A 22,212-nucleotide genomic window follows, 5' to 3' on the forward strand; every position below is an offset into this window, starting at 1 on the left:
AACCATGGTCCGTCCACCAAAAATTCAAATACGACTAGATCAACTCAAATCACTTAATGACTTTCAAAAGTTATTGGGAGACATAAATTGGATAAGGCCTTATCTAGGCATACCAACAGGAGAGTTGGGACCTTTATTTGATATTCTAAAAGGTCCATCAGATCCAAATTCACCCCGCATGTTAACACCTGAAGCAAGAAAAGCATTAAAAATCATTGAAACATATATGGAAAATATGCATTTGGATAGAATTGATATAAGTTTGCCTTTATTATTTATTGTACTACCAACAAAAAATATTCCTACAGGAGTATTTTGGCAAGAAGGTCCATTATTGTGGATACATTTATCTTATTCTCCTAACACTATTCTTACTAGATATCCTGAGGCTGTAGGACAATTAATACTCAAAGTAATAAAAGCAGCAAAGGGAGTGTTTGGGATTTCTCCCAATAAAATTATTACTCCATATACTATGGATCAAATTGATGAGCTAGCTAATGAGTTAAATACTTGGGCAATAATCATGTGTAAAACTAGTGTTTCATTTGATAATCACTTACCATATAATCCTTTGTTGTCTTTTTGGTCTAAGCATCCTGTAGTTTTTCCAAAAATGACAAGAAAAACCCCTATCATAAATGCTCCAAATATATTCACTGATGGGTCAAACAATGGTACAGCAGCAGTAGTTACTCCTGATCAAACTTTTACATTTTTAGTACCCAAACAATCAGCTCAAAAGGTAGAGCTTAATGCAGTATTACAAGCTTTTATGATGTTTAAAGATTCTGTATTTAATTTATTTTCTGATAGTCAGTATGTAGTTAATGTTATAGTATCCCTTGAAGATGCTGGTAGGATTTCACCTTCTTCTACTGTTTTCTCTTTGTTTTCCACTATACAAAGTCTAATCTGGGACAGAAAAGATCCATTCTTTATAGGACATATCAGGGCACATACAGGATTGCCTGGAGCCCTTAGTATGGGCAATGAACTAGCAGATAAATCTACACATGACATACATATTTTCTCTACATTAGAAGAAGCTACAAATTTTCATAAAAGGTTCCATGTCAATGCTAATACTTTACAAAAGCGTTTTAAAATAACTAAAGAACAAGCCAGACATATAATAAAACAATGTCAAAATTGTGTGACATTTTTACCACAAGTTAATCTTGGAATTAATCCTAGAGGACTGATACCTAATCATATTTGGCAGATGGACGTCACACACTTGCCAGAATTTGGAAAATTAAAATATTTACATGTTACAGTTGATACTTCTTCTGGATTTTTGATGGGCTTCCTTCATGCCAGAGAAAAAACTAAAGATGTTATAGCTCATTGCTTACAAAATTTTGCCACTGTGGGCGTTCCAAAACAGTTAAAAATGGACAATGGTCCTGGTTATACTTCCACCTCTTTTAAACAATTTTGCTCATCATTTGGCATTACTCACATAACAGGAATTCCATACAATCCACAAGGACAAGGCATAGTTGAAAGAGCTCATCAAACTATTAAAATGTACTTATTAAAACAAAAGGAGGGAATTGGAAAGGGGTATATATCCCCCAAAGATAAACTTAAAATAACCCTTTTTACTCTAAACTTTTTAAATTTGGATTCATCGGGACTTAGTGCTGCGGAAAGACATTTGTATCCAAAAAATGTACATAAGCCTAAGGTACTTTGGAAAGATATTCTAACAGGACAATGGAAAGGTCCGGATCCAGTGATAGTCTGGAGTCGGGGCTCTGTCTGTGTTTTTCCACAGGAGGAACAGCAGCTGATTTGGATTCCAGAGAGATTAACCAAAATAATTTCTACAGAAAAAGAAGATGATTTGACTCAAATCCATAACAGCTGATATCCAGAACTCCAGCTTGGCTATTCTTACATCTGCGACAGTGATTAACCAAGGTGGTTTTTTTTTCAATATCTATTTTATTATTGCATTTTTCCCACATCATAAAGTTCTATTTTATTTTTGAGCTCATACAAACATAGGTTAATGTTTTTCTGATCAGTTTTATTTTTTGACTGTGTTTTATTTTTTGACTGTGGAGTTTTTAAACATTGCAATGGAGATTTCACCTAGGTATAGCTACAAGGCCTTTATTTACTATTGTCTTATGTGTTGTATGTTGTGTGCACACTTCTGTTTTGTGTTGTATGTCTGTATGTGTGTATGTCCATATTTCTTATATGAGGAGCGCTCATGAAAAAATGGATCCGAATTTTTTTTTTTATTCACGTGATTTATATGGTTTAATTTAAATTAGGTGAACAGCTGTTAATGATTGTTTTAAAAGGTGGTTAACAGATCTGTTTGTTTACTAATTTAAATTAGGTAAACAGCTCTTAAGGATTGTTTTTAAAGGAGTTTAACAGATCTGTTTGTTTACTTTCACCTTTCCTTTTCATTATATTTAATAATTCTGTTCAGGATAATGTCTCTTTAGCATCATTGCCAAAATTTCCATCTCCATCCAAGTTCTGGTGAAGACTAAGATAAAACCAAACTACAGCTTCTATGATAGCTATCACAGTAAACTGTATAAACTGATACATCAATGAATATAACTCAACAAGTAATGCTCAATCAAGAACTTGATTTACTTTGGGAAGAAATGGACATATTGATAGACTCCTCCGATTTGAACTGCCTGGAGAACTTGCCTGGACTATATATCAGTTACATGCATTGTGAAATATCGTCTGGTGCAGCGAATTGTGGTAATGCTGGCATATCTTTGCTGATGGTGTCACCAGTGATGCAATTTTTCCAAAGGAGCCATCAATTGGCTTGGTGTCGTGGCATTTCTATATCCTCCTCCTTTCTACTAGTGATGGTCTAAAATTTGGGGGCCAACAGAGGTGAGGCAAAGAACCTCACCCCCCCACTGGCATCAAGGCTAAATTTGGGGGCCAACAGAGGTGAGGCAAGAACCTCACCCCCCCACTGGTGCATAGGCCTAACCACAAGCATGGCTGAATGCTGGACCGGTAGTCAGTGACGGGTTGATCTGATTGCAGTGGATTCAACCTAAGACAGGAAGCTGATGCCTAAAGGTCAGTTCTCCCATGACGGGTAAGAACCATATGTTGGACAACCTACCAGGCACGGTCCCCAGCCACATTGCCTGTTGCTTAATTAAACAGAAGGGGGCAGATGCTAGGAGCCACAAGCAAATAATATGATGCATGGCACTTTCAGTTGTAAGGTGACGATGCCAGCTAGCCACTGAGATGATATGATTATGTTAAGATTTACATTCATATGGAAATTGGACTCCTGCTGTTCACCTTGGCCTGCTACGGGACTCATGTTACGGGACTCCTGGAGAGTTCCCATTGGTTGGGGAAGGATAGTAGGAGGGAATTCCGGGGAAGGTCCCCCCCCTGGGTTCCGGTAGGCGCATACGGAGGATTGGCGGCTTTTTCAAAAATAAAGTTTTGTTCCTGCTTGAGTGGCTCGTGATTCTGTGCCCAGCCAAGACATTGGCAGCACCAGGTCAATATTTCATCAGGTCTACATGAGAGTTAGAAGTTTACTTTCAATTTGTCTCTAATGCTGTTAAGTTTCTTGAGGGCTTTGTATGACCTTATGTCCCAGTAGAGGACTTTGGATGTTCCTTCTTCAATCGTACCTGTTTAACACTGAACTTTTTCACGAGCTTTCAGTTGAAGAGATGCTTCAGTATCACAACTATTTTATGTGGCATTACCAGGATTTGATCCAAGAATTCTGAAATGTAGCTTAAGATAATTCTCAAGATGCAAAATATTTTTTGAATATCATTAGAAGAAGGCAGACTTAAAAGGAGAAGGGAATTTGACCTTTATTAAGGCCTGGGAATAAAATGATGAATAAGACAAATAGAAACAATTTCCTGTTCTGTAGGAAATATCTACTTATATGCTTATGTAGATGTATAAATATATAGCATATATATCTTTTAAAAGTGACTGAAATACATACTGGATCATAAAAGCCAAGGCCAAGTAGTTTAAACTATTCCCACGCAAAACCCAGAATAACCATTTGCAGTGGGCTAATATTTCCCTGGAATTAGAATGTACTGAAGACAGATCAAAGCATGAACACTGGTATTTTTCTGAAGACTAAAAGTGTTAGTGAGAGTTTGACTTCGTTGTGTAAAACAGAAACCCACAGAGAGTGTCCCTAACACATAGGATTTATTTGGCTTATGTAACAAGAAGTCTAGAGGTTAAGTGAAGAGGTTTGGTGCAACTGACCAAGGAAGTGGTCCAGTATCCAAGTGCCTTATGGCTTCTGGACCCACTTCAACATGTCACTCTTACCTTCAGTGTGTCAAGGTTGTTGTTCTATGAAGTTGTGTTCATATTCCACACAGAAAAGGTGGACGGCCAGGAATACAGTGTGTGTGCCAGCTGTTTGTCCCACCCCCTGTTTTTTAATTTGAGAAAAAGCAAAAAACAACTGTTCTAAAGACTCACTAGACTCACTATGACACATTGAGTGTATTTCATTGGTTGAAGTTGTGCCATATTGCCACCTCATGTGACTTTTTTTTTTAAATTGGGCACATTGTGGTCTTAAGCAAAACTAGGACTTTTATTAGCAAAGAAGAGGGGAATGCGAACATATTGGATTGGCTACCAGAGGCATTTGCCATGTGCAGTTTTTCTCTTTCTTACCTTCAATTTTATATGAAACATTGTTAAAATAATTTTAAAAGCAAGAAATTGATTTCTTCCTCATTGGTTTCTATGGATTAATTACAACCAAGATTCCTTAGGCACTGCCTGAAGCTGACTAAAAGTTGGCCACAAATATTATTATTACCCTCGTGATGGACAGTGGCCCACAAGGATCAGTGTGTATGAAAGGCAAGGCTCTAACTGACCACAGCGGGTCAAAAGGAAGAAGAGCTCTTACTATGCAGATAAAGAAAATACAGTAACACATTACTTGTTTTTGGTTTAGCAGCTTTACAACTTCAATTTCCTAAAATGCTATTCACTAAAAATCTAATGAAAGCCCTACATATAATTACATTTTTATTAGATACCTTAGGAAACATTTTAAAATACAGATGAAATTAATTTTAATGTATTTTATTTAACCAAAAATATCTACAATGTTATTACAGCATGCAACTAAGATGTACTTTTTTATCGGGATATCTTACATTATTTTTATACTAAATCTTTCACAGTAGATATTTAAAATATACTGTGAATTTTGTGTCCACTTTAAATTGGACATATAAGTAGTCAATAGTCACATGTGCTCAGTGAATATTGTTTCAGACAACATAGTTCTAGAAGCTGAGAACCAGAAAGTAGAAAGAAAATGTCTCCAAGCAAGTAAGAGCATTACTGCCATGTCCATAAGCTACTTTACAAATACTATAGACAATTTCTTCAAGTCCTTCATATAAGCCAGACATTCTGGCTACCACTTTAAGTGGTTAATTTGTTGGATCTTTATAATAACTCTATGAGAGATGTATTAATATTACCCCACTTCAAAGATGATGAAACTGAAGCTGAGAGGGATTAAGTAACTTGTCCAAGGTTACCCAGTTAACAAGGGTGGAACCAGTGTTTAAGTCCAAGGATTCGATTCTGGAGCTGATCCTATAGTATACACCTAGATGAAGGCACCCCCACCCTTGGCCTCAACATTGCCCTTGGAATGTGATTGCTCTATTTTCCCACTCTTCTAACAAGCCAGGTCAGATGGCTTCTGGATCTACATAAACTGAATACTTGAAAATTCTATGCTGCAGAGAGGGCTGTGTTCTAATAGCTGGCAGAAATGATAGGTTAAAGACAAAGATTAACCCAGAATCAGAAGTTCAGTGAAAAGCAAAGCAAATTAGAAAGGGAAAAAGTCACAGGCCAGGGCTAGAAGTGCAGGGGCAAAGACATGTTTAAAATCCTGACAACCCTCTTAGCATTAGTATGTCATTCCTTCCTTCCCTTCATGGATACAATTCTTGAAGAAGCAACTACTTTTGTGGTTTTCAATACTTGAGATTCACTCCTCAAGCTATGACCATCATGTCCCTGGAGTGCTCTCTCTCTCAATCCCTCTTACTCCCCCCCTCACTCATGTTGGGGGAAGCTAGCGGCCATGTGAACAGCAGCCCTGTGAAGAGGTCCATGAGGTGAGAAGCTGAGCCCTCCTGAGACAGCCAGCAGGAGCTGAGGTGTCCTGCCAATAGCTGTGTGAGTAAGTCTCCCAGGAGTAGGACCTGCAGCCCTGTCCAACCTCAGACCACAGCAGCTCTAGCTTTCATGTCTTGCTACAACCTCACGAGACATGCTGAGCCACTGCTGGGCTTCTGATCCAGAGAAACTGGATATTTGTTTTATGCCCCTGAGTTTTAGGATGCTTTGCTACCCAGATAATTAATACAAGTAGTTTCTATGTGAAATATGATGGCGGAGGGTGGGGGGTGCAGTCTGAGACTAAAATGATGATTCTGGACAGAGAGGAAGAAGATATTATGGAGCTTAAGCAGCTAGAACTTTTGGAATAGTTTGGAAATGGGCTTAGGAAAGGCAGAGATTTTAAAATCTCTGAGTTAGGCTTAATGAATAATGGTAACTTTCATCAAGACTGAAGTTTCAAATATTAGATTTAGGGGAAGAAAATGAACTTGAGATATTTGTAGGTCATCCATATAGAGTTGCCTGTTGAATAGTATGAAGTGTGTCTAGCCATAGAGATTGGGATGTTATCTGAAAAACAAAGGATAGTTGAAGACTTGGGTGAGGATGATGAGATTGACAGAGTTGGAGGAAGTGTGTGTGTATGTGAGAAGTGATGGGGAGGAATGCTCTGAGGGACTCATAGAGTGAACCTTTGTCCCATGGAATATCCTGCCATCCTCCATGCCCAGAATCCTGGTGCCCCTGCAGAGCCCTGGATTAGAGGCTGCCTGTAAGACTGCAGTACCACTCTGTTCAACTCTGCTTTGGGGAGTCAGAGAACTCACTCAGTTTCAGCCTCCTTGGAAAATTGAGGCCTGTTAGTGAGCAAGAGAGGTGAGAGCCAGGTTGAGTGCTGAGTACATCTGCCCCAGAGGAATATGACAACTCATATGAGACAAATCACAGAAAGAAAGGAACTGAATTGCCCAATTCCTCATGGGTAAAAATTCCTGGGTTGACTATAGTTTTGACGAAATGAAGAATTAGCATGACTACAGCCTTCCCATCCTTTCTTTCCCATAAAGGCTTGAAGGATCTTGACAAATAATGTGAGAAACAAATACTGTGAGAATACTGTGAGACACTCTGTGACCATGTGGGACCTGTTTTGAACTGGTGAATTAGTTGGATAGTGCAGTGGGCGCTCTAATGTGCCAGCCTACTGCACTTTCAGGGAGGAAGGGTCCCCTCATTGCTGGGAGTACTGCCCGCTGGCAGACCTCAGTGGTTGGTACTGTCTCAGGTAGGTGGTCACCTTCCCAAGGTCATGCCCACTTCTAGGAACAGCTTGCCTTTGGTCGTTGGTCAGTGTGGGTGTAAAGGCCTGGTACACTTCCTCTAACCAAGAACAACTTTGAAGGGTCATCTCAGCTTCAGAGCGTCTTATGAATTCAGCTGAAATCTTCATTGGAATCTGTCATAGCTCAACTTTCCCTTCTGCACATTCTGTCTTTTGCTTCCTTTCTACAGATGATGATTTCAGTGTGCTCCAGAATGAGGCGTCTATTCATCAGCCTCTGTCTCGGTGTCTTTTTTCTCCAGGTCCCCACCTGAGCCAGATGCCCGTATTGGCCTGAAGCAAGAGACAGCTCAGCCTGCCGGTGGAGCATAACTGAAGAGGGAATGATGTAGGTTTGCTCTCACTGCTGTTTCTTGGTTGCTTTGAGGCAAACTGTTCCTACTTGTGTGTCATTTCACACTGTGGTCTAGGTGTCCTCTAGAAAGATCCGGAAGAGCACAGGGCCTCTGTCAGCAAGGAGCTGAAGTAGTAATAATAATGGTAAACTTGAGGAACAACTGACCCCCTGGTAGTTGCTTCCATGCAATTTCACCTGCAAATGCCTCAAGAGTGGGAAGGCAGCTGCTCCTAACCTTGTTTCTTCCTGAAGAGCAAAAAGTGATCATGTGGCAGAAGTTATTTTGAAGAATGGGAAAGGTTTTTTTTGAGTATAATTTTTCCTGGAATCTGGCTTTTTTCAACCACACTCTACTACCCCTGGGCTCACTGGAGCTGACAAGACCTCATGGAGACCAGGGTCTGGTTGAAATCCCCAGGACAAAATGAGTTCATCAAGCATTTGAGGGGATAGCCTTTGGAAAACCACTAGACAACAAGACTATTCCTACAACTATTCCTACCAAAGAGAAATACTAATACTAAAATGTGTAAAAATTCTTAAAGATTAATGGAAAATATTAAGGGGGAAGATATTAACAAGCTTAAAAAAACTATAAATAATAAAAAACAAGTAGAATTAGGCATGAAAACTACAATAGTTGCAATAAATAAAAATAAGCCTGAAATTTTTTCTTATTTGTCTCGTCTCTTTAGGATTTATTGCCCTTTGTTAAATTATTATTTAAACAAGGTTCCTAAGATACTCTGAGATAGCGACTCTCCTCCCATGTGATTTACACTGTTTGTGTAATAAACTTGCTTGTTTGTAGGCCTTGTTAATAGGCTTCCTGTTCCCCCAAATCTGTTCTGGCTATGAATTAAAGGATTAAGAAAAGAAACTATTTTCTACCTCTTTACTATTTAAAGGGCCACAGCAGAAATAATTCCTAGAAGTGTCTTCAGGTTCCAACTTAGTTCTTTCTTTCTCGGTCCTGGATATCATTCTCTTCTAGTTTTGCCTCCTAACCAGTGGCTAAAGTGGTTTTCCCAAGTGTAAAGGAGAGCACTTCCCTACTTAAAATGCTCCTGTGGCTTATCCATTTTCTGAGAATAAAGTCCTCGCTCTCCTTTCCAGCTTCCTCTCCTCCCACCCTTCCCTTCATTTATTCTTTTTCAACCCCACACACTTGCTCTCCCTCAAGTACTGTTTCCTAGCTAGAGCCTTGGCATTCGCTTTTCCTGTTTAGCTTGCTCTCCCCTGCACTCACTTCATGGCTGCCTCTTTTCCATTGTTTAGTCTTCAACTCCAGTACCCACTTCTCAGGCACTGTTCCCCCAGTCACTTTCTACCATAACACCTCATTTTATTGTCTCCATAGCATGTGTTTACTTGCTTATATTTATTTCCTGTTTTCCTTCACTAGCACAAGACCTCTCTGTGTCAGGCACTTTTCTTACTTGTTTCCCAAAGCATCCCCTATGGGAAACTATATGCATGGCACATGGTAAGTGATCAATAAATATTTGCTGCCTGACTGATTTTTCTAACTTGACAGATCTCTTTAAGATTCAGTTGTTGGATGAAAGAAAAAAAATGACTCCATAAAGCCACACATTATTGGCTCAAGGCTTATATTTACTTTCATAAGCAATATTAAATAGCCTCAGCCTGGGTGATGTTCCACCTTCCCATTACTGCACTTCCAAGGAATGAAGAAGGCTTTGCTAAGGGATTTCATTAGTCAGATTTCACCTACCTCTCATTTGGCTCAAAACTGTTCTTCTGGAAAATTACCAAATGGTACTCATTTATATATAATATTCATATAATCCATTCCTCTAAACCCCACAATGCTGACAGCGCTACCCTGGATTGCTGTCTGAGTCAGAGGCAGAAGGGGAGAGAATATCAGGCGCTGCTGATGGTGACACATGACCTAGCAGTGGACTGCAGATTTGCTCATTATTTTCTTTGTGCTAGTACTTTTTTCTGGCCTGTAAACAATATACAGGCTGAATCTGCCAGTGAAGGCTTTTGATCTCCGAGCTTCATTTCTAGACAGACACTATTAAATTATGCTGCACCCTCACCCCAACTGAGACATTTTCTCTTAGATGATCTGGTACACTGTTGGCTCCCTTCCTCATAACCATTCCCTACTTCTACCTGATTTGATTCATTCTCCTGCCTCTCCTGTCCTAGGGGGTATGTGTGGTAGGGAGAACTCATTCTGATGGTTCCATTCTTCTGGGTTGAGAGGCAGTTGGTTTAAATAGGAGCATGTGAAGCAATTCTGGTCAAGGAGGTAAAAGGAGACACTTGCTGGGGGCACCTGGGTAAGCTTTCTTGGAGAGGGATATTGCCTTCTTTACTAAGTGTTGTTGTGTCAGTGTGTGATACTTGGAGCTGCAGAAGGCATCTTGTGATTGTGAAGGAAAGGAAATGGCAGGGATAGAGTACAGAAAACACCCAGTTGCTTGATGATGACGTTAAGTCCCTAAATTAGCCAAACCGTAGACTTAATTTTTGTTACATAAACTAATCAGTGTGCTCTTATATTTTAAAAAAATTGGTTGAGGTTTCTGTTATGTGTATGTAGCTAAAAACACTGTATCAGTAACTTATCAGTAATAATGTCAGTTGAAATAAAAACGTATCAGTTGATAAGTATTTACTTAATATCTACTCTAGTCCCATGCATAATATATAATGGTTCTATCCTTCAAAGAATAGTTCAATTCAATGATTTTTATAAACTTGAGTTTATGGGGTGGGGAAGACAGGAAACTTGTAAAAATACTGATTCCCTGGCTTTGCCATAAACCTGAATCATAATGTTGGGGTGGATCAGGAGAGCAAGGTAATATATCTTAAGTACTTAGCAATTCTAATGTATTCTGGAGACAGAACATGACTGATTTAAGATTGGTTGTGTGAATCAGCAAATCATATAAAGCAGGATACACAATGAAGTGCTGATATGTAATATGGAATATGGGCTGTACACTTTGTAGATACTCAGAAACAGCTTGGTCAGTTGGAAAGCAGAATAGATTGAGGGTAGAATACAGGCTCCTTCACTTACTAGCCAAATGTTTCAGTTGCTTCATTTTTAAACAGGGCTGATAGGTCCTACTTTGCTGTATGTTTTTAAGTTTAGAGACAACAAGTGAGATGTCCATAGTAGGTAGCAGTGAAACCAATGCCATACTGCTGTACCACAGACTAGGGAGGGCCCCCACACACTCACTCTTGTGGAGTGCTGTATGTAATCAAGCTTGTATCCAGGAAAAGCAAAGAGGAAGCAGACCTAAGCCAGCAGAGGGATCAGTGGCACAGGGCTGCCACCTTGCTCACATGCAAGTTTATGGTTTTGTCTGTCATAGCTAGTCTCAATGTTTTTTCTATTTGGCACACTGAAGAAGCCTCTAAGCAGGGCAGCACCTACTGCCATGCACACAGATTTGCATGCAACCATGGAGACATGAAGTGAAATATACAAAAGCTGGACTATAGTTATTTCTTTTCTTTTAGTTTCTAAAGTTTATTTTTTTAGAAGTTATATTTAAATAGAGCTTTCTTTTTGAAAATTCTTTTCATGCCACAGATTTTCTGTCAATTGGGATATAATTATTATGTTTATTAAGAATGCTCAATGAAGTACCAAATGATGCACTGTTTAGTTATATTTATATGATTAAGATAAATGTAGGACTTACATTTTTTTCCAATTTCTAATGCTATAAGGCAAGGGAATATTCATTTTCAGTTGCCCTTTCTAGAACAACAACTGTAAGAACAAACACATAACCATCTTCAAGAGAAATTCTTAAAGATACTATTATTCAAATCATCAAGTTACCCAAAAGGTTATAACCCAAGGCCTTTCACTAGTAGCAAGGTGTGGACACCAAGATTCTAAAATTACATAATTTAAGAGCCAACAACCTATGTGCTCTATCAGTAAGCTGTATTAGTAGAACCTCTATTTAATTTAATTGTTCAAGGAAAAAAAATACCTGAGATTTCAGACTAGTCCACATGGAGGTAGTAGCCACAGGAGAAAGAACTCCTAGAGGGGCTTTTCAGAGATTTTTGGACTTTGCATAGATCACTGATTGTGTAGCTGACAAATGAATCTGAACAGATCTTCCACATACTCTGAGTTCTGTTTCTCTGCAATTCGGTGTGACTTACACCAGCTGTGCCGTAGCTGGCAGAGGCATCAGTACATGAGCCTCTCACTTTGCTGCCTGTTCTGTCCTTGTGAAGAGAGCACTAAATTTACTTAGGAGCTTCCGATAACCATTTTGGCAACCTGTAAATGCTCAGAGACAAAAATTTGAAAATTTAAATCCTCTTCTAGAACACAAAAGGGCATAACAAGAAAATTCTCTACATTTTAATGAGATCAATTTTATGACTAGTTACATTTGGAATGCATAGAGTCCTACAAAAAATGTCAAGTGAAATTTTAGTGAATATTTCAATGCCTCACAAAAATAATCTGAATGTATGGGGAATGATGAAAAAAAAATATTTTCTATAGTTTCTCCACTTATAAAGCTGGCAGATGGATTTAGGAATTAGGTAGCTGTCAATTTCTGCTGCTTAGATTGACATAAGGCTGAGTGCTCTTGCTGGTGAGGGATGCAATTCAAGTTTGGAGGGTACAGTCCAGAAAGAGACCCGAGGCCAGTGGGGTTGAGCCAGCATGGAGGCTGTACAAGGAGCAGGAGCCTGGAAAAGAGATGCTTCTAAACAGTGGCACACCCAAGAAGATTAGAGAGAGAGACAGAGACTGGTGTGGACCTTTCCTGTGAAAAGTCACTCTGTGAGGCAAACCCCTCATGTGGAGAAAAGTTTCAATAAAATTGAAATCTTAGTGATGGACTTGGTATGACTCCCTTGTTTTCTTGTGGAGGCATCGAGGTGGGTCCTGTGTGAGTGTGGGCAGAGCAGACTTCCGGGCCACACATACAGGTAAAACACATGTATGCTGCAGCTGCAATTGTTGTGGTGATGTTTGGAGCCCTGTGGTGTTTGGTAGTCCTCTGGAGACACTTTCCTGTATTACAAGACTTGTTTCCTGGGAGGTGTTTGTTTCTGTGTATGTCTCTAGGTAGAGAATACTGTGGGTGGAGTCAGAAAAACCTGAGTTTAATTTCTGTCCTGCTCTGTCTGGTGGAGAGAATGACTCCTGCCCTACCCAGCTGGCTGAAGGGATCAATTTAAATAATGCACCTCAAGTGCTTTGGGATGTCTAAAATGCTTTACACCTGTGTTTTTGTAATTATTTGATGGCAATGTGGGCTGCATTGTGTCTCCCAAACAGGCATATTAAGGTCTTAATATCCAGTATCTCAGAATGTGACCCTATTTGAATCAGGGTCATTGCAGACGTAATAGTTAGGATGGAGTCACACTGGAGTAGAGTGGGCCCTAAATCCAGTAGGACTGGTGTACCTATCTGAAGACGGCCACATAAGGACAGACACAGGGAGAATGAAAAGAAGGAGGCAGAGATTGGGGCGATGAAGGACAATCTGCATTTACCAGAAGCTAGGAGGAAGACACAGAATAGAGTCTCCCCTATAGCTCTCAGAAGGAAACAAATCCTACTGACACCTTGACTTTTGAGACTATTAGTGTCCAGAGTTGTGAGACCAAAGGAAAAAAAAATCTGTTGTGTTATGGTAGCCTGGGAAATTAATACAGATGGTAAGTTACTTAAGGTGAGGGAGATCCTAGGCCAGGAGAAATGTATGGAATTTATTATAACATTATCTTAGTTCCATTAGTACTTATGACCAACATATCACTTTCAAAAATATTATTTCATTATTTATTTCCCAAAACTATCCTGTGAATGTAAGTAAAATTTTTCTTAGAAGGAAACTGAGGCTTGGGGGTTATCAGTAACTCAGCTGGGAAACATTGGGACATGCGTCTCCTCTTTCTCCTATATCACAGCAGCTTTGCTGAGGACAATTAGTGGCTCTTTATGTTATATTTGCTCTTTTCTCTGAGAGGTGAGGTGTGTTTATTCCTCTCCTTGCTACTCAACTTGCTTCAACATCATGTAATTTTTCACACGGGGCACCTTTCCTGCTTGGTTCACATCTCCTCTCTGCAGTGGTGTCACAGGGGCTCCTTCTTGAGAACTGAGACTGGCTGCAGCTGGACCTCAGCAGGGTCTTTCACTAAAGCAGAAGCTCTTAGATGTGATGGGCATGAAGAGCCTCCTGGGCTGGAGGCACTGAATGTCACCTGGGCAGCCTTTGCCATGACAGATTTGGATTCTTGGGGATGTGCCTGGACCTAGCTTAGTCTTGTTCTCTTGAGGTCAAGGGGTCAGTGAGAAGATGAAAAAGAGAATAAAAGGCTGTGCCATGGCTGGTAGCAGCACCATCCATCCTGACAGGACCTTCATGGAGAGCTCGACAGCAGCGTTTTGTCTTCCTTTCTTAAATACTGTGGAGTGAAATATCTGTCTTTATCACTTAGTAACAAAAACAGTGCATCACCGTATAATAAAATGTCTCCATGGTGCTGAGAAAACCTTAAAAGCAAATAATTTTATACTCTGAATGCCACATTCTAATTACAAGGAGAAATTATTAGTCATTCGTCATTTTGACCCTTTGACTTACTTAAAGTTTTATCTATCCAAATTTTAAATATCATTCTTTGATTGTCAACCAGACCCTCATCTTCTCAAAATGTACTCTTGAGAGAAATACTGAGATTACTAAGCCTGGACAAATTAATCCATTTGTAAGTTGTTTTTTGTAAGGGAAACTTAGAACTTTCCTTGGAGGCAGCAGAGTCTCAGGATTCTTTCTATCCAGAGACTTCCAAATAAAATTCCAGACACATGGTTCAAATTCATACTTCCATCCTTTTTAGTTTTCCTGTCCTCCTTGCTCTCTTTTTATACCTGCCTTAAAAACTTGACTCTTTCTCAAGATGTCCACATGGCTCAAACCTTCCTGTCTTGGTCTTGGCTCAAAGGCCAATGTCTCAATGAGGCCTGTGCTCCTCCCTACTTGGCTACCCAGCAGTACATACTATTGCCTCTTTCTAGAAGGGAGCTCCACTGGGAAGGGATCTTTGTTTAATTTGTTTACTGGTGACTCTCCAAGTTCCTACCACAGTGCCTACCTATAGTATAGTAGGTGTTTAATGAGCATCTGTTTAGCACTGGTTTTGACAGTAATTAGTTTTTGAAGACTAGAGCATCTTAGGGTTAGAAGCAACCTTAGAATGTATTTGATTCTCCACCCGCAGCAATAGGGTCAGTCAATTGAAGAAAAACAGGAGGTTTATGAGCAGAATTTGTTTTTTGTTTAAAATTAAACCCCTTGGGAGACTAGTACATGTTTTTCAATTATAATTTAAATAATTACTTTATTTCATAGAAGAATGATGATGGGAATTGAGGGCAGAGGTGAGAAGGAGCAAGTGCTCATCATTGATCACTTGAAACTCCCTCCCCACTTCATAGAGCTGATTGTCAGAGAACAAATGTTCTTTTTCCCAAGTTCATATAGCTGATGGGAGGCAGATTCAAGAGCAGACCTGAGGTGTCCTGGTTTCCATTAGTGCTCTTTCCACCAGCAGAAGAAAAAGAGCTTTGGTGCTTTTCTGCTCAAATAGGCACTGGATACACTGTCCTAAGGTCAGTGGATGCCTGCTCATTGTGAACAGTTGTGGAACTGATGAACAAATGTGGAAATCAGAATTACTCATAGATTTTGATATAACGTTGAAGCCAGAATTAGACAGGCAGTCAGTATAGATAGGTAAATCGAGTCATGTCGGATCAAGGAGGCCAATTTTGAGTGAGTCCCGCAAGTTGGAACTGTCCCCTGAGGAACTGAAATATTAATTCCTTCTGAGCCCTTCCTCCACCCTTACCAAGAACATCCTCCTGCTCCAACCTGTTGCTAGAGTAACCTGTCCCAGGAGTTGCCCCTCCCTACAGGAACCTATGAAGCTGTTAGTTAACATATCCTGGGCTATACCATCCTGCCCTGCTTATATGCTTGCCTCACGTGCTTCTCTAATGTTCAAACTTCAACATTTAAGGGAGCACCCATAACTGGCGGTATCAATGATTGTATTATCAGTGGCATTTTGCCATCCTGTGTCCCATGGATTGTTGATATGACCTAACATTTAACCTACTAATAATATGTGAGGTTGCTGCAGCTGTCTGAGTCTGAGAAGGGCATGGTAAACACAACCATATTGCCTGTCTCTAGCGAGCATATCTCCAGTCCAAGCTTTTTCATAGGATGGGCATTACCTCTTTTCCTTGTTGGATTTTTACTTTTGGGGATTGTTATTATTTGTTCTGAGCATTGCCTTTGAATGTATCCATATATATTTATTGAAATTGAACCTCAGAGAAATGTAATATGCATTCTGTCAGTTTAATGAGTCAATAATGACTTTTACTTGTCTAAGTTCTCTGTTTGCATTTCAATACATTTGTTGTGCCCAGTGAATGCTCTGATTTGTAGGGTGCAGTTATTTAAAACTGCTCTTCACTAGTTCATTGGATTACATATGTCCATTCAAAATGTCTGCACTGATGATTGAAATGCCAGGACATGGGTTTGCTCTTCCAGTCAGTCAGCTACCTATAAGTCTACCACTGATGTTAGGTCGGTTTGAGGTGATTAAGCAACCCACAAGCACGAAAGAAACACTAATCAGGCACAGACGGAACTGCCTGTCAATCAGTGGGGTCTCCTGGCTAATCCTGAATCTTAGCCAGCAACCCATCCCCACCAACCCTGGTAGGACAGGGTACTCTAAAAAACCTCTTTTCCTGTCCCAAGCCCTCTCTTCTTGCCATAAGCCCAATAAAAATTCCAGTCCTGTCGAGCCTCCCGCCACGTGCTTCTCCTCAGACCCTCTTCTTACCCACTCTGTCAGTCTGAGGGTTCCTCCTGGGAGTGAAATCTCAATAAAGCCTTGATCAGGGGTCTTTTTAACATCTGCCTCATTTTGGTCACTGCTGCCTGACCTTGCAGAACCGTAATGATTCAATTGTTCTACCCTTAGTCTCCATTAAATTTGTCAATCGCTGTTCATCAAGAATTGGTATCCATGCAACATGGTGGGCTACTATAGGGTTATCACAGGCACAAGGTTAGAGAGTATCTGCCTTTAGGGAGTTGCAGTCTAGTCTGAGATTATAGGGGAGAGATCAGAGGAGAACTGACCATCTCAGGAGGTAAAGGGAAAGTTCTAGACATGTGATTCAGACAGCAAGAGAAGGATACAAGAAAGATCAAGGTAGAAATTAATGTTGTGGCCAGATAATCTTCATCATGCTCTTATAGACTATTTCTCCTCTTTGTCTTAATTTTAGTTTCTCTGAAATCCAAGATGTTAAAAAAAAGTCCTGGCTTTCTGAAATTCATTACCATCTTTCCAGGAATTTTTTCTCTCATTCCTTGAAACGTAGGTCACCAGTGTGCATTAAACAAAGCCTCTTGGGTTCACACTGGAATTGATAGATGAGAAGAACGATTTCTAATTTCCATTTGTCACGTGAAATCAGGTAGGAACAAGTCTCTTTTTTTCTCCTTGGGTGGTAAGGTGAGCTAATATGTCCATTGATAATTATTTTTGTATGTACCATATTCATTGTCCTTAATGCAGCAAAAAATTCATTCATCAAATGCAATACTTTTTCAACAATACAAAAATCATTTTTCCATGTTTGGTCCCATGTTGTTTAAATTATAAACTCATGGTTACATAAGCAATTATAAGTTAAGGGGAACATGAAAAGAGGGACTAAGTATTGTGGTTGGATTATTTGGAATGAATTAAATGAAAAGGGAGAAGAACAGGGAAATTCTTAATTGTGGAAATATCAAAATAAAAATCAGTGAATTTAGAAGTTTATCATTTTAATTGGTCATTTTTTAAAAATGGAAGTATAATATATAGATTGTTTCTTCATCAACTCATTTTATTTATTTGATCCTATTTTGTGGTTATTATATATGTTTTAGAATCAGATTTTTTTTAATAAAAGCTATAGTGGACCCTGGAGCTCTAGTCCAACCCTTTTGTCCTTACATGAAGACAATTAAAACCCAGAGACTGGCTGGGGTTGTGGCTCAGAGGTAGAGTGTTCACCTAGCATGCATGAGGCACTGGGTTCGATCCTCAGCACCGAATAAAAATAAAGATATTGTGTCCACCTATAACTAAAAAATAAATATTAAAAAAAAAACCCAGAGACATTATGGGACTGACTGAGGTCACACAGCAAATTAGTGAGTGAGCAGAGTCCAAGTCTCAAATGTACTGAAAATATTAATGAGAACATCAGACCAAATTATGCTCCCTTGATATGCCGAATAGAAGACAATTCAAATAAATACACATTGGCTCTGAAATCCCACCCTTACCAACTAGAATTCTAGGAACTTCTGGATAATATGATGTATTAATAATATGCCATCATCATATTTTTATGTGCCCAGAATTGTTCCCCTTCTGTATACTCACCCTGGATGAGCTCTAACTGTGCCACTGTAAATAGAAGAAAGAAAATTTTTCTGATGATCACTTTAATATTTCAAATTTTCTTGAGTTTTTGTCATAAAATGTTAACGGATCAACTTGGCTACTCTGAGATTCACAGTTAGCTATATCTGAAATTATCAAATGTAATTTACAGCCTGTGCTATATTATTTTACAAACAAATTTATAGGGATCTACGAAAGTTACTTAAAGAGAAGAGAGTAAAATCTGCTTGCTCTGTGGTCAAAAAGGAATAGGATAGAGGTTCATCTTTCTTAGATGGTTGAGAATTTCTGAAAGCAGAGAACTAGTTTAGATGACCTTAAAGGTCTTATTTAGGCACTTTAATCTCTGACTGAATCATGAAATGTAGTAAATACATAAAAGGAGTAATTTTATAGACTTACTTGTCAACATATTCAACTAGATCTGTAGAATTCTTGGTTGACATTTTAGCTGGAGAAAATTTTACCTGAAACAAAGGTCAAGAATTTAAAATATATTCTCTGCTATGTTACAGTCCATTTTATCCTTAAAAAAATGTTCTGATTTCAAACAAAACATAGCTTGTAGACCATCATCCCAGTTAATCTTGCCCATGTCCCATAGATATTGCTAGTGGCCATAATCAAAATCAAGTTCCCAGGAGATACTAAAGAGCAGTTATTTCATAGATTTCATATCACAGAAAAACTTTTGAAAAAGTCAAAGTCATAGATCACTCCTAGATAATTCCTAAATGAAATGTCTAGTGATTATTGACTGAGTTATGAAAGAAGTCCTCATAGAGTGAATTATTCTGGATGTGCTGATTTCCTAGGGGAATCAGTTCAGTTTTGAAAGAAGCTAGAAAACTAGTCTCTTGAAATAATTTTATGTTCTAAGAAACTTGGATATCAGATTATTGTAGTCAATGAGAAAAAATAAAAGCACAAAGCATAGCTATGTACATAATTTATTAGTATGAACACTTAACTGACAACCCTAAACTTTGTCTGATAGGCCTAACTAGCTCATTTTGTAAAAGAGTAAACAGAGAGTTTAAGAAATCACCTAAAATCACACAGTTTGTGGAATGGTCAATAGAGACCCCAAATGAGTACTTGATGTTGTACTGGCTTTCGGGTGCTCTTTCCACATAAAAAGGCTACATCCACTGAGCAGGTGTTACGAGAATTACCAAAGTCTAAAAACAATGATTGTTTATAAGGTTCTTTTTAATTAATGTGGAAGATATGACTAGTACTAATAAAAGAAACTTTTTTTTTTAGCTATTGTCTTTTTTCCTGTTAAAGTCTGCACCTGGAGTTCACCTTGGCTCCTTTTGAACCTTCATAAAAAAATCAGTATGAAATAAAAAAAATTATTCCATATATTGAAATCAGTCCAATTCATGTATACAGACCCTTCTACTTTTCAGCCTATGCTGTCATCAGTCACTATTTTAAGGCAGAATAAGCAAGCAATATGGGAAGACTGAAAAGGAAAACCATTCTTCCAAGATGTCTTAAAACTCACTAAGCAACTTTGAGCTTTAAAGAAGCTGAGCAAAATATTCTATTTTTGATATGAATATCTAAAGTACTTGCTTTTTTTTCTTGGTCACTGGCTGAGCCAGGAAGGGGGCCATCAGGTTCATCCGGCTGTTCCTCTGCAGTCGGGGTGGCACTTTTGTTTACTTCTGTATCTAGGCAACCAGAATGCAGAATCAGCTCAGGAACTATGACGAGTGAATTTTTGCACTGATGTCTTTATTTTATTTTTTTAAAATTAAGGTAGTTTTTGTAGATGTAAAAGTTGAAAGAAAGGCTTCAAATTTGTTTTACACTTGGCCTTCCCCCCTACCCCTACCCCAATTTTCGCCATACTGGCATCACAGCCAGAGTCAGCAGGTGGAGTGTATCCTCATGGGTAATTCCATGAGATATTTAGGAACTTTGTAGAGATCAAACAGTCCTAAAATCATAGAGAATAATTTCATACCCTACTTTTCCCAAGCTATCGGAGGGGTTTCTTTGGGATTTATTACTTTGTTTATATGTAATAAGAAGTAAGATAGTGAAGAATGAGAAATTTGAGTAGTTCATGAGGTAAATACCTGAACTCATGAGGCTTGATTTCTCAGTTTTATTTTTTGTTGATTTGAATCTTTTAAAAGGAAAGAGATTTTTTTTTCTTTCTTAGAAAGCCCCAATACCAAGGAATCTCGATTGCAGGCTAACTGAAGTCTTCGTGTTTCTGGAGCATCTTCCCAAGTGTGGCTCAGCAGCATTGTGACTGCAGGAAGGATCTGTGATGTCAGTGGGGCTGCCTCAGACTTTAAATCGTTAAATCCCTGGGATTTAGAAGTTTATGAGGTTTTTCCTTAATGCTCATTGTCATAAAAATCACCAGGACTTTCCTTCTTTGTCTGATGGGTGAGAAATGACCATTGTTAACCTGATATTTCACACCATTCCACTGATTTCATCTTCACAGTTGGATGAGAACACTTTCTGTCAAATTAAAGAGAGAGGACCAGGCTTGGTTGTATATGCCTATAATCCCAGCTACTCAGGAGGATCTCAAGTTCCAGGCCAGCCTGAGCAACTGAATTGGACTGTTTAAAAAAAAAAATACTAAAAGGGGTCAGTGGTAGAGTGCTTGCCTGGATGTGTTAGGCCTGGGATTCAATCTCCAGTACTGCAAATAAAGAAGAAGAAAAAGGAAGGAAATTAAATGGCAATTATTCCCAAATCCTTCTCCAAGTACTGGTTGAAGAAGCTAACTCTTCTAGGACACAAATATTATAGCAATAACAATGGATGGTATAGGTCACTGCTTTAATAAATGAATATATCAAACTTTGTGTAGAGGAAATTGTATTTATTTAGTTGGCCAAAAAAGAAGGGATTGTTTTAGCTCCAAGATGTTTTTCTGAGTTTCAAAATTAGATCTTGTATATTTTGCTAATACTGCTTGGCTCTTAACAATGATGCTCTTGGCTAAGTTACTGTCCAAATTGTTGTGCTGACTTTGCCTTGGTCCAAGGATGCGAGATGTTCAGGATGCTGTGTGACAGATTTGATCCACAAGTAAATATCACCCATGACTTTGGCTCCATTTGCTTATCTTCTAGTGCTAGTCTCATTCCTTAAAACTTAGAAATATAGTAGTTTATGGATTACAGTCTGTGACTACCCCCCTACTCATAGTTATTGCTCTCAGTAACTGAGAGCAGGTGACTATAGATTCCGAGAAAGTGGGTTGGAACCCTGACTCCTCAACCTACTGGCTATTTACTTTAGGCAAAATTACATTACCTTCTCAAGTCTCAGCCTTTTCCTCTGTAAAATGAGCTAATATTGAACTCATAGGTGGTTGGGAGATAAGTGCCAGGACAGGAACCCTCTAAAATGTAAATGTTATTAGAGATTATTTCACAAGGTGGCTATTATTCAAGAAATAGATACATACAACATCTATGTGAAGAAAAACAAAAAGAAAAACAAAAACTGGATTTGACCTTGCTTAACAACTTTCTGAGATTCTTTCCCTCCTTAAATTCAACTTTGAATCTGTGGCATTTGGCTAAAGAAATGGGTCCCACTGAAATGGAGAGTCTGACTGGTTTATTCCAAATACAAATGACTACTCAGTTCTTAACTCAACAATACACAATATATAAATGCACCACTGACTTCCTACCTACCCCAAATGTGTATGAAAGTCTATGATCTTCAAAGATTCTTCCTAATTTTGGGTTAATAATAGTATATTTTAAGGGACTGAAACCAAAATATTCAAAATTTAAAAAATTAAAATGACCACACTCTGATA

General features: G+C 38.8%; 1 protein-coding gene across 1 annotated transcript in view; it reads right to left on the reverse strand.

Moving 5' to 3' along the window:
* The window catches only part of FAM81B (family with sequence similarity 81 member B), a gene marked incomplete at both ends in the record, with an annotated part of 72,038 nt that overhangs the window by 47,940 nt on the left and 1,886 nt on the right, over positions 1 to 22,212 (reverse strand). Inside the window, 3 exons of the mRNA XM_081306174.1 lie at positions 18,801 to 18,865; positions 19,983 to 20,080; positions 20,492 to 20,572. Coding sequence (XP_081162300.1) covers positions 18,801 to 18,865; positions 19,983 to 20,080; positions 20,492 to 20,572 — 244 coding nt within the window. The remainder of the gene's footprint in view (positions 1 to 18,800; positions 18,866 to 19,982; positions 20,081 to 20,491; positions 20,573 to 22,212) is intronic.

This window comes from Spermophilus citellus, assembly GCF_964194105.1.
Source record: "Spermophilus citellus genome assembly, chromosome: 1".
Taxonomy (NCBI): domain Eukaryota; kingdom Metazoa; phylum Chordata; class Mammalia; order Rodentia; family Sciuridae; genus Spermophilus; species Spermophilus citellus.